The sequence below is a fragment of the Mixophyes fleayi genome, chromosome 1 (assembly GCF_038048845.1).
Source record: "Mixophyes fleayi isolate aMixFle1 chromosome 1, aMixFle1.hap1, whole genome shotgun sequence".
NCBI lineage: Eukaryota > Metazoa > Chordata > Amphibia > Anura > Limnodynastidae > Mixophyes > Mixophyes fleayi.
In genome coordinates, this window is record NC_134402.1 from 220,196,926 (window position 1) to 220,210,225 (window position 13,300).

Genomic DNA, 13,300 nt, shown 5'->3' on the forward strand with positions numbered 1-13,300 from the left:
AACTGTGCTGAACATAACAATCTGATACCTTCTGAAGCCAATTCATGCAGATACATTGGACAATCATCATACTGTTTAGCACTGTGGTCAAACACAGTTTCTTCTATAAAACATCAATTCAGTCAGCAATTCTGTCCAAATGGAGATGATGCTAACCAATATATGGCAAGCAGAATTCCCACACATCATGACATTTCACAATCCTGTACTGCTCTGTAAAGTCACTGTGCTATATAATGTCACAATTATTAAGTCTGGACATCTGTTGTATATTCATGTGAAAGTTAATATTTCTTTTTCTGGCTTGTACAGAATTGATGAGTGGTAACATAAACCAAAAAGAGCAAGTACTGGTATAGCATGACGCAGAGCATGTTTTTGCTGATGTCATTTTCTGCATGTTGTTTAAAATAGTTTGTAAACATGAGATGTTTCATATCAGAAGCATCTCCTCACGATGCCATGTCTGGACGCAGGTTAAACCATAGCTTTGGAATGTCACAAGCTTGAAGAAACTTTGGATCCTCAATCAGTGTTTAGGCACAATGGCACTTTTTAACAATCATGTCCTCAAAGACAGTAAAAACCAGCTTGCGTTCAGCATTATAATGCATGAGCACCATGGGGTCATAGCTCCCAGGAACACAACAAGGAGCTGGAGTATCCCCGTTAATGTGATGCATTCTGTATTTAATTTGAGCATGCATACTGGCTGGCTTGTAGTTGTGTGGGCATGACCCATCACAAAAACGCATTTCATAGGTGGATGGATGTACAATCCAATCACTCCAACCAATCTGCTCGAAAGACACCAGTAATGACTTGCGACAACACTTTTTCTCACTCTTTTTGCAGTCCTCATCTGCAGCAAGTGACCTGGCCTTTCTTCTTTTGAAGTGTGTATTTTCCTGAGTCTCCACCTCTAATACAAGGGCATCATCCACTCCCATTTCTTTGCTGCCATCAATCACAAAAGGGATATCCAATGTAATGACTAACTCAAGCCGGAGACTTTTCTCAGAACTTGCAACCCACTGCTGTACAGCAGTATCCACATTTAATGCCAGTGTGTCTTTGTCTACTGGTTTAGAATCAAGTAATTTATGTTCTTGCACTTCATTGGCTTTGCCTGATTCTACCACTTTATAAATGTTCACAACAGCCTTAGATGTTGAGTTAGCTGCTGCAGGTCTCAAGGCAGCCAATATATCTTTACAAAGTTTGAGCTCCGCTCGCATGACATTCAACTGATGATGGAATGTCTGAGTCCTAGAGAAAACCAGGTTGTAACGATGACTGTTGCTCCTTTGCATCTCACATTTTTTTGTGCTACGTTCTACTGCAATAAAGAACAAATTTGTACAGCTTTTAATCAGAATCAAAGTCATTTTGGGTGGACATTGTATATAAATGTTATGCAAATCACTTTAATAATAATCAGTTTACGTACCAAATAATTTATTTATCAACATTTTGCAGACCTCCCATTCTATTCAAGTGGCAATATGTACACATCTGTTTATGCTGTATATGAAAGTCCATCTCTCTCTCTCTCTCTCTCTCTCTCTCTCTTTCTCTCTATGTCTTTTGTGCATTCTTTCATCCATTTCATCTCAAATTATAGATTTTTGAGATATTCACATCCCAATGTTATGATTAAAAAATAATAATAAAAAATAGGAAGCTAAAGGTAATGTATGTTGTGTGAGGACAGCTTTCTTAAGTCATGTGATTCATGCTTATAGTTCATGACTTATTGTAATGCTGAGTAGCATAGAAATTGTACCACTAGCAATGAAAAGGTAAGGTTTGATATTCCTGATATATGTCTATTATAATCTTTAATGTAATGTAGGCTTGAAATTATGTTCTCTGCACTATGCCAAGTAATTAAATTAAGATAGTCAACACTTAAGTAAACCAATGTTCTATAGGTGCAGAGGGAAGTGGGTGTGGTTTAAAAGGCTCACCTTCATTTCACAAGTTACTGTTGTCAATATCAACCTCTGCAAATTAATCTGTGACCTTCAGATATCTATCTAGCCTGTAATTCACCTACTCATGTCTATGTACAAGCACATGGTAATAGTTAGCATTATCCTTGTTTATTTTTTCTGTTGTTGCTTAATTATAATGCAGCGTTGCTCACTGATTGCTATATCATGTAAGGTTAATTTTTTTACAGTATTTCCATAACTACTTTAACGTTCATCAGCCACATCTTTTTTTATATTTCTTTGTTGTTTATGGTTTCCAATATACTCAAGGGTAGTTTAAAAAGAACAGTGATGGATTTTATAAGAAATACAATATAAATCCTCCCTACTGTGTTCATCATTTGCCATGCCAAAAGTTTAATCTCAGCCAGTCAGACATAGAGAAAATAATATATTCAGTGATTTGAATGGTACTCTAATCAACAATATGATTGCACTGCAAAAGTAAAACCAGTTCCAGAGCCATAGCTGAAATTTATAGCGCCTGGGATGAGAAACAAAAATTCTACCCCCTAGCCCTCAAATTTAACCAAATGAACTTAAAATATACATGAACTGCACTCCCCTTCAGCATTGTGCCCTGGGCAGTTGCCCCTATTGCACAGCCCTAGTTACGGCCCTGCCAGTTGCCATACCTGAACATCTGAAGTTATTGACTTACGTATGTATAATTGTCAAACAATAACATATGCATAAAGAACACTAAAACATATAGATGTGACACATTTAAATGTGACATTATGCAATGCCATATAGTCTGTCTATTATTATTCATTTATATAGCAATCAATCATATTATGCAGCGCTGTACAGAAATCATTCACATTAGCCACATTGAAGATTACATGCAAAAACAATACATTTAAGTAAATATATATTTTTACTATAAGCATTAACATTTTCTAAAGTCAAATATAGAAAAACATAAAAAGATGACTGTTATAGTTTTAATAGAGCTAACAATCTATTAATTTATTCAAATGTAAAGTTATAATGTCTCTCACTTACATTTCGGTGTGAGTAGATGCAGTCTTCTTTCCGGAGTCTCTTCCTTACTAATATTTAGCCTGAGCTCCATTAACTTCTCCTGATATAACCAGTGCATTTGGCGGATTTCATCTCTGTCCATTTTCTCCCTAATAACCGGAGGTTTGTGTAAGCCCAGACGGTCCAAAATACTCTTCTTTACTGCTTCCAGCTGAATCATTTTCTCTTGCTCACCCAGGGGCCTGAGCTGCACCCTAGCAATGGATAAGAGAGAGAAGCACAGAGCAACACACCTGACCTTCCAGGGAGAGCTCTGCATTGTGCACTTGTACCACAGTGTTATAGCGCAGGGCTTGTACAGCACACAGCTTGTGAGCTGTCTGAATGAATGAAATTCCCCAGTGGCTGTCCTTTATAGCTTTCTGAACTGCACGCCTCCACTGACACACACACTCACTGCTATGTGGAAGTAAACATTGCAAATGCCAAAGCAAGACTTGTCACTGATAGATGTATTCATTTTCTTTTCTGATGCCTTAAAGGTGCAGGGACCCAGAAAATATCAGAATTATGTAATTGTTCATTTATCGCACATATTGGATGTAATGTCAATTTGCTTGTTACATATTTTGGCATAATGTGTATACATAGGAAGAGATTATCTATTAGTATTTATTATTTTAAGGATTGAGAATAAAATACTGATTCTGTCTCTAGCCACATTTATTCACCTATCAGCAAATAAATATAAATGACAAAACCAAGAGCTACTAGGGGATATATTTGCTAAACTGTGGGTTTGAAAAGGTGGAGATGTTGCCTATGGCAACCCATCAGATTCTAGTTATCATTTATTTATCACATTCTTCAAAATGACAGCTAGTATCTGATTGGTTGCTGTAGGCAACACATCCACTTTTTCAAACCTGCAGTTTAGTAAATATACCCGCTAGAGCTGTTTATATATTTTTGCTATTGTATTATGTTTTCAGTAAATTTAATTTTTGTACATTTTTTAAATATAATTTGAATATTGTGTGTAAACCTAACTATAACTAACAAATTATCAATGTCTTTTATTAGAAAAAATATATGTACATATTTAAGACTTATTATTTTGTTACAGTGCAACTATTAGGCTATTGAAAATATTGTTTCTGATGTTCTATAGACAATGGCTAAAAGCTCTCCAAACACAGCAACAGCAACAATAACAAATACAAGCTACAAAAAAGTATAATCAAATGTTTGAGAAGTGTGTCCATTAGACTAAACGCAGTTAAAATCAAGCGGGTGAGTGACTTGCCAAAGAACCTATTATCTGTGGATTCCTGGAGTTTCAACCAATGGGAGCAGTAAGGGGTTGGGACTTATACACAGTTATAAGTCAGTGCAGACAGGATTTAGTTCTTCCTGCTTCCAGATTCCTCCCGCCCTCCCTACAAATTTATGGGCAACAGTTGGAGTTGTTTATTGGTTAGAGTAGGAGAGCAGTGCAGTCGGTAACTGTGCATATGGTGCTCGGTTGATCTTGTCATAGGTCACTACCCCTCTGTGGTTATGGTGTCATACCATGGTTGGTCCGTATGTTAGTAGGACCACTGGGCCAGTTTTGTATGGTTTATACTGGCGGAGTTAATAGGGGGCGTAGTTTTGCCGTTGGACTTGATTTTAGCACCGGCCAATAGATAAGGTATGATCCTGGGTTGGTGGTACTATGGTCTGACCTTTCCACCTTTATTGGTTTTGCGTTCCTGACTTCCCTGCTCTCGTCCGCCTTACAGTCCCATTAGTTTAAATATTAATAAATACCGTCATTCATTCCAACTTTAATTTGGTGTCCGTGTCTTTATTTGGTTTGGTAAAAGGGTATGTCACAGTGTGTGTTATTTGGGTGAAAACTTACCCGCTATGCATTTTAACTGTTTATGGAAAACATTTGAATAAAACATCTGAAAGCAACAGGGCTAATTGTAAGGGATACCTTGCAAAATATACGTCCATGATAGTCCCTGTTTAAGAAACTATTGTTTATTACAGCATTTTGATTATTATTTATGCCATGCAGTTAGGAACATGAAAGAAACTCCATGCAGAATGTAACAAAGGGAGTACAATTCTAGACCTTTTGAACTGCTGAAGCAGGTGGCTACATACTGAAAAGAGCCTGGTTACTTAACTAATGCATTGAACATAAATTTAGTCTGTCACATCCAGGAATTTAAAGGGAATCAATCATCAAAGCAAAAAAAATGTTTTATGTTGTTAAAAAGTAAATACCTTAATATTTATGTATATTTGTAGAATAATAGAAATATTATTTATATGTAGATGTTTTGCTTGTTAGATTATGACATTGTGTAGATTAACTAGACTCTGAGACAGGACTTTTTATATGTGTGAAAAATATAGGGCTGCTAAATTAATTGTTATTTTGTTATATTACCTTTCTTAAGAATAATTTTTCTAATAATTATTATATAAGATAGGCAAAATTATCACACTACATCAGTAATAACCACCAACCCTACTGTATGCCCTGGTGCAGGGTCTAGATGGCAAATTTTAGCAGGAAGCCCAGTGACCCAGTCCAAGGTAGCCCACTATGGGACCGATTAGGGGGGCAGATGCCTAACTGTCCCCCCTGCCCAGCCAGCCCTTGGTGGTTAACGTAGCCACAGCCCTGCTTTGCTCATAGCATTTTTTTTCTTCACCTTCATCCCTCTCTTGGTAATTTGCTTTTCAGAACACCCTGCTCTATTTACTCACTGGGCAGTTCCTCTGTCACAGGCCTAGTAAAATAGATCAACTTACATATTTATTTATTTGAAAATAAACTTTATTATTTAAGAACTTTAATTACTATAATTATAGAACATGACTGTCCATTGGGAGATCCATTAGCTATTAGAGGATATCGTAGATTTTATTGTATTTATTTTCCTTTATTATGTTTCTCCTCTTAGTGTTTGGTTACTATATTATTTCACCAGCAGGAGTCACTGTTTCTACTCTAACATTAATTGAACTTTAGACTGTTACTAATACACTACTCAACAAATTTTAAAATATTCTCTGCATCTGGCATGTGAATGTGTGTTTTAGCCTAATTTAGTGATGCTGAAGTCAGTGGAAAAATCAGATTATCTTAGATACACACAAATAACAAATAGCTATATCTGAAAAAAGTAAGCTTAGTGAAAATTTCAAATAATCTCTTTAGAATTGAAGTATTCACAGTGTATTCATTTATAAAATGCTAATACAACTACAGAAACGTTTAAAAACTACAAAAACTAAACTTCAGAAACTCATAACAATCCAAATTAGTCGTATGATCCTCATGCTTTAGTCCCTCCAACAACACAGACATACTTTCATAGGTTTCTTTCATGTCATCATCATCACCATTTATTTATATAGCGCCACCAATTCCACAGCGCTGTACAGAGAACTCACTCACATCAGTCCCTGCCCCATTGGGGCTTACAGCCTAAATTCCCTAACACAAATACACACACAGACAGACACAGACTGACACACAAACAAACAGATTTTGTTGGTAGCCAATTAACCTTCCAGTATGTTTTTGGAGTGTGGGAGGAAACCGGAGCACCCGGAGGAAACCCACGTAAACACGGGGAGAACATACAAACTCCTCACAGATAAGGCCATGGTCGGGAATTGAACTCATGACCCCAGTGCTGTAAGGCAGAAGTGCTAACCACTATATCACCATGCTGCCCACTGCATAGGCCAGAGGCATTGCAAGGAGTTCGTTCCCATTATGGAGTAACACTACTTTCAGACTACTCTTCAAGGAATCAATAAACAGTCGCCACTTACTACTATTGTGCTAAACACCAAACTCATTCATAAACCAATAACATCAGTACACACACATTGCCGAAGGGGGTCTTGCGAAGCAATTTTTCAAAATATCTCAGAAAACTTACTTAATATCATATTTCTGATGGTATATTTGGATTCTATACACAACATTACATGGATATTGATATATATATATTCAAACGCAAAATGGCTATTGAGTAGTGTAACAGCTATGTTACAAAGAAAGAAAGAGCATCAGAACTAAACTGTAAATATAATAAAGTATGTACATTTGTAGTGGTCAAAATTGTACTTGATATAAGATTAATACATAATGAAGACATTAGTGTTCCATTTGGCAAAACATCTTTCACTGATGTTTACTTGGACACTGGGGCTGGTTTTGAGTTGGGCACAGTGGATGCTTGCATTTGCACATCTATTTTTTGAGTTAAATACATCTTGCAATATGTGCATTTTTATATACATGAATCCCGCAGAGGGATTTGCATCTGTCTTGCGCAGGTGCATCATTTACATTTTGTAGCAACGTTTTCAATCTTGCATGAAAATCGAAATATTAAAGCATATGAAAGGCGAGTGAATCTCAATGTACTAACAATACTCCAATTGAAAGTGATCTGACACACCTCTTGTAGCGCAAGGGACTACAAGCGTCAGAAACATGCAGCTGAAAATAGTGCTGTGAGATGTGTGCAGTGCAACAAATACACTTTTGACTCAGCTGCATAGTGAGGGTAATAACCCATCTGATATTTCTGTGTTAAACTTTTATGTGCATGTTCAGAATGCACTGAAATAGTTTACAACTTAACATACAGGCAATGTACACCTGCACATAAGTTTTTTAGTGCACAGAAGGCACACACAGTTATAAAAGCATCAGGCCCACTATCTACTTGCACAATGAACCTATTCCCTTTTATTCTTCCATTTATTAAAAAAAATAAATAAAATCTGTTCAGTTACTCCTTTTGCAAGATCAGCAGTTCCGCATTCTGCATTTTGCATGTTTGAAAAACAAAAATTGGACTTAAGTCCTAACCCAACCACACCCCACATCAGAATAAATTGACTGTTATTGTTTATAGATTCTGCAAAAACAGTATGAAAAATATAGTGAGAAATGACAAGGCAATAGCGGAACTGAGATTGTGGGAGTGATGTAGAGCAGGACGTAAGACCTATGTTGAAGCGTAAAATGTGCTTTTACTTACTTTATATGCACAGTAGAAAGAATTGCATCTTTTTTAAAAAAAGAGCGAGTGAGGTCTCCCTCCTAAAAAAATCAAACCACATACCTCTCAACATCAAGCAAGTCACCGGCAGCACTACAGGGAGCATGGTCACATCACTGAAAGCACTGGACTGCTCGTTAGATATCTTCCTTCCCCCACAACATTCCCACCTGCAAGACAAACATGTCCCCAGGTGGGACAGTGGGACAGAGCCCTTAAATTGGGACTGTGCCGCTGAAATAGGGACAGATGGGAAGTATGCAACCAGACCTAGTGCTGTTAGCCTCCTGGCTAAATTGAAGGGAAAAAAGTGTTGGATCCCCCCGCAATTGCCAAAAGCAGCCTAAGTGCTTCTAGCCTAGGCTGGTACTGGTAAAATTAGGGGTCAAAAAGAGTGTGGTCCCCTGATTATTTTTTTTTTATCTGCTTATTTGTTTTTTTATTTAATGAGTTTGTTTAATTGTAGGATACAATTTAAGCATCATATTAAAATGCTATTCAGTATTGACTTAAGATACATTAGACTCTGAATACAGAGCAAACTATGGGAAACAATTTACACTTATCTTGTAAGCGTAATTGTGTCCAAATGTACATAAGGCCCTGTATCACTGCACCTTCCAAATAACTTATTTCACTGCAAAACTTAGTTTGCATAAAATTTCACCATAATTTCGTTCATCTCTAGTCAGCAGATATTTCAGCCTTGTTCACACTAAAAAAGCTCATCTCAAAGGTGAGTGATTTCCCTTTATTACAGCTCCTATGTTGCTATGTGAGACTTCATCAACCAGCCTCAATCAGTTACCATGTGAAGCTAGTTTATGACAGTTCTATTACAACACATGTGACCAACAAACCCAAGGACTCTCTGAATACTATTTACTCTTTGTTGTGCAGCTATGGCTACTAAAGCATTTAGCAGGGAAATGCTTGTGTTGCCTTTAATGTGGGTTGAGGCATTATAGTATTTGAATGCAAATAATACATTGTAGCATAACTAGTCATCTCATCAAAAGTAATAAAGGTTCTATTAGGAATGGAGTACTAGCTATTTACATTTATGGGGTACAATTAATAGTGGTGAAGTAACATGGTAAACAAGAACATTGCAAAGTGAAAATTGGTCTAGTCTCTAAGGAGTTAATTTACCTATATGAATCAGACTCAATTCTCCATGCTCTCATCAACATTAATTTTACCTCTCATTTATTCTATGGATTCAGATTATTAGGAAAATAAATATTATTTTCATGCTGTTGCTTTTCTTGCGCACTTTTAGGGAGATGCTAATCAGAAGTTTTAGAATACTACTTTTCCACTTAGATAATCGCAGTATTCTGCAGCCCAAGTATTTACACTGTTCTCAATAGGAGGCCATGGCTCCACTATGTAATTTCCTAAAATGCTGAAGCAACATTTTCATAGTTAAATTGCAATCATGTGATAGCGGAACCTGTCTTTTTGAAGTAACCATCCAATTTTCCCTTACTTTATTATTAAGTTAATATATAGGGAGACCTTTTCCTTTTAGCAATTTTATGTAAAATTGCCCTGACCTCTTACTATGGATCAGGGAAGCTGTGGATGGATCTAGAGACGGATTTAGACCTCATGGGGCCCTAGGCAAGATACTGGTTTGGGGCCCCCTCCCTGAAAAAGTCCATAGCACTATAGTTTTTAGCATAACATATACCCCTATTCAGGGGCTGGCTGGCAGACTTTAGCCCAGGGGGGCAAGCAAATAGCACTGGCCCATAAGTAGCGGCCCATTTTTAAAGGTTGGTCTCACCGCCGGCCCTGGGAGGGCCCTCTGGGGACCGCTGGGCCCTAGGCAATTGCCTAGGTTGCCTAGTGATAAATCCTGCTCTGGATGGATCCCCCTGGCCTATCACACTGACCAGGGCTGCATGGGTAGCGGCAGAGAGGTGGTACTGGAAAAGCTTGGGCCCAAACCTCAGAGACAGCTGAAGAATGGATTAGATTTAGGGTCTAATTTGCAGAGCACAGGAAAACAGCAATATTGAAGATGTTTTCAAGCAGGTCTTTGATGCAAGATGTTTATTTGCTCTTAACTGGCTAAAGGTACCAGTGGGCAGGTCAGATGAAATCAGAAGAACAATTTTCAATACAAGACAGTGCTTTTTATACAGATTTGAACACAGCCTCTAAAGGTAAGCCAGCCCACTGAGGTCTGAGCTATTTTTAGAATCAGGATGCAATTTGTTCAACCAAACATGTATTTACATGCAATGTAAAGCTATGTTACGGTTTATGCCCCAGGTATCAACTCCTAGAACCGCTTCAGAGGTCTTCGCCTATAGCAGCCACCTTTCCTGTAGAGCTAGACATGCTCACAGGTACTCGGATGCCCCCAGGTCTTGTACTCTAGTAGTAGGAGTTAATAACTGAGATCGTAGCACAGGTATTACAAAGAGGAGGAATCAGGTATCTTGGCAAAGGTTTCAGGGTCACAAGCAAATCAGCAAAGTCAGTATACAAGCCAGGGGGTCAGGGTCACAGGCAAATCAGCAGCGCCAATATCCAAGCAAGGGGTCAGGGTCACAGGCAAATCAGCAATGTCAAAATCCAGGCCAGCAGGGGTCAGCAACGGTAACACAGAAAACAGCAAGTACAACAACAGCAGGAGAAGTATGCTAGCAAGCAGGGACTATAACCGGCAGTGAGGCCCAGTCCTAGGGCTGACAGGCTTGGCCTACTGAATTTGAAGTCAAATTGTACGGAGTTATATACGTTACACACAAAGAGGAGAGCTCCATTTCTCCATTGCTTAATTGCTAATTGTCATTGCTGAAATGCAAATACTAGGACTGGCAGGTTTGGTCTTCTGAATTTGCAGTCAAATTGTATGATGTTATATAGGTTACACACAACGAGGAGAGCTCCATTGCTCCATTGCTAATTGTCATTCCTGAAAAACAAATAAATGGGCTGGCAGGTTTGGTCTTCTAAATCTGCAGTCACATTGTACTGTGTTATATAGGTAAACCACAAAGAGGAGTGCTCCATTGATAATTGTCATTGCTGAAATAGAAATAATAGGGCTGGCTGGCTTGGTCTAAATACGCAGTTACATTTTACTGTACCATAGCTCACTCAGAAACAGGAAAGGTGGCAGAGTTCAGTGCTGAAACAAAAATTGTAATAATAGAGCTGTCAGTGTTCTTAAAAAAAGTCCAGTGACTTTCTACTGTGCCATAGCTCATACAGAAACAGTAGTCTTTTCACTCCTCAGTCTCAGTCATGATGATACTAATCCCTCTACCTCATGTGCTAAAGTCTATGTTCAAGTGCATAGTGGTTTTAAGTCAGGGAAACAAAAATGTAAATAAAAAACTTGTACCTTTGTAAAGAAATAAACACCTCTCCAATAAAGTTAAAAGTTTTCTGTAGAAAAACATAAAATTGCCAACATGCCATTCTACCCAAAATATTACCAAGCATACCAGCATCAGCTACCTCCCTTCTCTCAGCTAGATTTCAGCACCTGCAATCTACAATGTCATTATATTCACCCTCATCAGTGTGTACATCATCCTCAAGCAATACTATTTAATCCCCGATGGAATCCACCTTCACAGACGTCTGCACTTTGATGTAATTGTCGGTAATGGCCTTCCTCATGGAATTTATAGTTAATTTTACGGCACAACTGTCACGATTTTTGGGCAATTATTTTAGACCAGACCAAATGTCAAAATGTTGTGCAGACTCATCTGCATCACCACTGAGTGTCTTTGGAAAGCCAAGTTTTTTCCTAGCAGCAATTTCCAGAAAAATTGAAGGAGGAGACCTCATTGTGTCATGTATCACTTGAGCTTGAGCTTGCTAACCAAAAGCTCATTGCATCTCTTGAGATCTGGATCAGTTGGAAAGAAAGAAAAGACATAGCTCGTAAACCTTGGATCAAGCACAGTTGCCAAAATGTAATGATGTAATGATGTTGATAACTCTTGGATCCTGTCAAAGTGAATAAAGTACTTAATCTACAAGTCCAACATAATTAGCGGAATTGCTTTGTTTAATTTCCTCCTTCAATTTCTCTTGCTGCTTTTCAAAAAGTCTACTTAGGGGAATCAGTTGACTCAACCTAGCAGTGTCTGCACTCTCTTCACAGGTGACTACTTCGAGTGGTTTCAGCACCTTGCACAACACGGAAAGAATTTTCCACTGCACTGGACTAAAGTACATTCCCCCTAATTTGCATTATTCTTGCAACTGCTTCATTCTCCTACATGCTGTTGCAGAATCCCAAAAATGACCCTAAATATTTCGGGACACAGAAAGCATCGCCTGCATGTCATTGTTATTTTTTTAAAAAGTTCTGTATCACCAAGTGGATTGTGTGAGCAAAACAGGGAATGTGATGGAATTTCCCCTGCTGTAATGCTCTAATAATATTGGTGGCGTTATCAGAAATCACATATCCTCAGGAGAGTCCAAGCAGGATATGCGATGTTGCAATGACATCCCTTAGCTTTTCAAGCAGGTTGTCAGTCGTATTATCTCTGACCTGCACCTTGTCTCGTCTATGATAACCACCTCTCACCCAAGACTTCTCCCATGCTGCTCCCCACTTAAGGAATTCCCTACCATGCTCAATCAGACTTTCCCACAGCCTTCATATCTTTCGATGCTCTTTGAAACCCATCTCTTTTTTAGAAGTGACCTTATCCTCGATGACACTATTCATACTAATGCACCCTCACAACTATCCCAATCTCCACTCTGAGCCATACTTGCTCCTCTTGTTTCAACTGTGCCATCTTCCCTTTAGAATGTAAGCTCTCTAATGAGCAGGGTCCTTCATACCCTTTTTTTTCATGTCTCCATTCATTTGTCTGCCTTGTCTGTTCTTGTTTTACTTATGTCTTGTTTTGTGTATGTCCTTGTCTTCCCTACTGTACAGCGCTGTGGCTGTGTTGCCTTACAAATCTATGATAATAATAATACTAATAATAATAATAATATGCCTCTTAGTGAAGCAGATGATACACAGAGTAGCCTGCCTCTGAAAAATGTGATGTACTTGGGTACATGCTGCTGCTGTTCCTGCTGGTGAAGGCGAATCACCAACCCAGTGGGCTGTCACAGTCATATAATATTTACTTTGCCCAGATCCTCTTGTCCACATATCAGTGGTTAAGTGTACAGTGGGTAGAATGGCATTTTGTAGCCCAATAATTACATTGTTAAGAACCTTCT

General features: G+C 38.2%; 1 protein-coding gene across 1 annotated transcript; it reads right to left on the bottom strand.

Annotated features, from left to right (window-relative positions):
• Nucleotides 1–536: 536 nt before the first annotated feature.
• On the bottom strand, nucleotides 537–3,303 carry GDF15 (growth differentiation factor 15). The gene is made up of 2 exons (XM_075190476.1): nucleotides 3,006–3,303; nucleotides 537–1,339 (listed from the first exon to the last, which is right to left on the bottom strand). The coding sequence occupies exons 1-2, from the start codon at nucleotides 3,301–3,303 to the stop codon at nucleotides 537–539; spliced, it is 1,101 nt and encodes a 366-aa protein (XP_075046577.1).
• Nucleotides 3,304–13,300: the final 9,997 nt, after the last annotated feature.

Bases quoted from the DNA above. Each gene is read 5' to 3' on its own strand.
- GDF15 (XM_075190476.1), bottom strand. From the start codon at position 3,303: ATGCAGAGCTCTCCCTGGAAGGTCAGGTGTGTTGCTCTGTGCTTCTCT. The intron at 1,340-3,005 runs GTAAGTGAGAGA...TCTTTATTGCAG, and splicing joins GCATCTACTCACACCGAAAT to TAGAACGTAGCACAAAAAAA.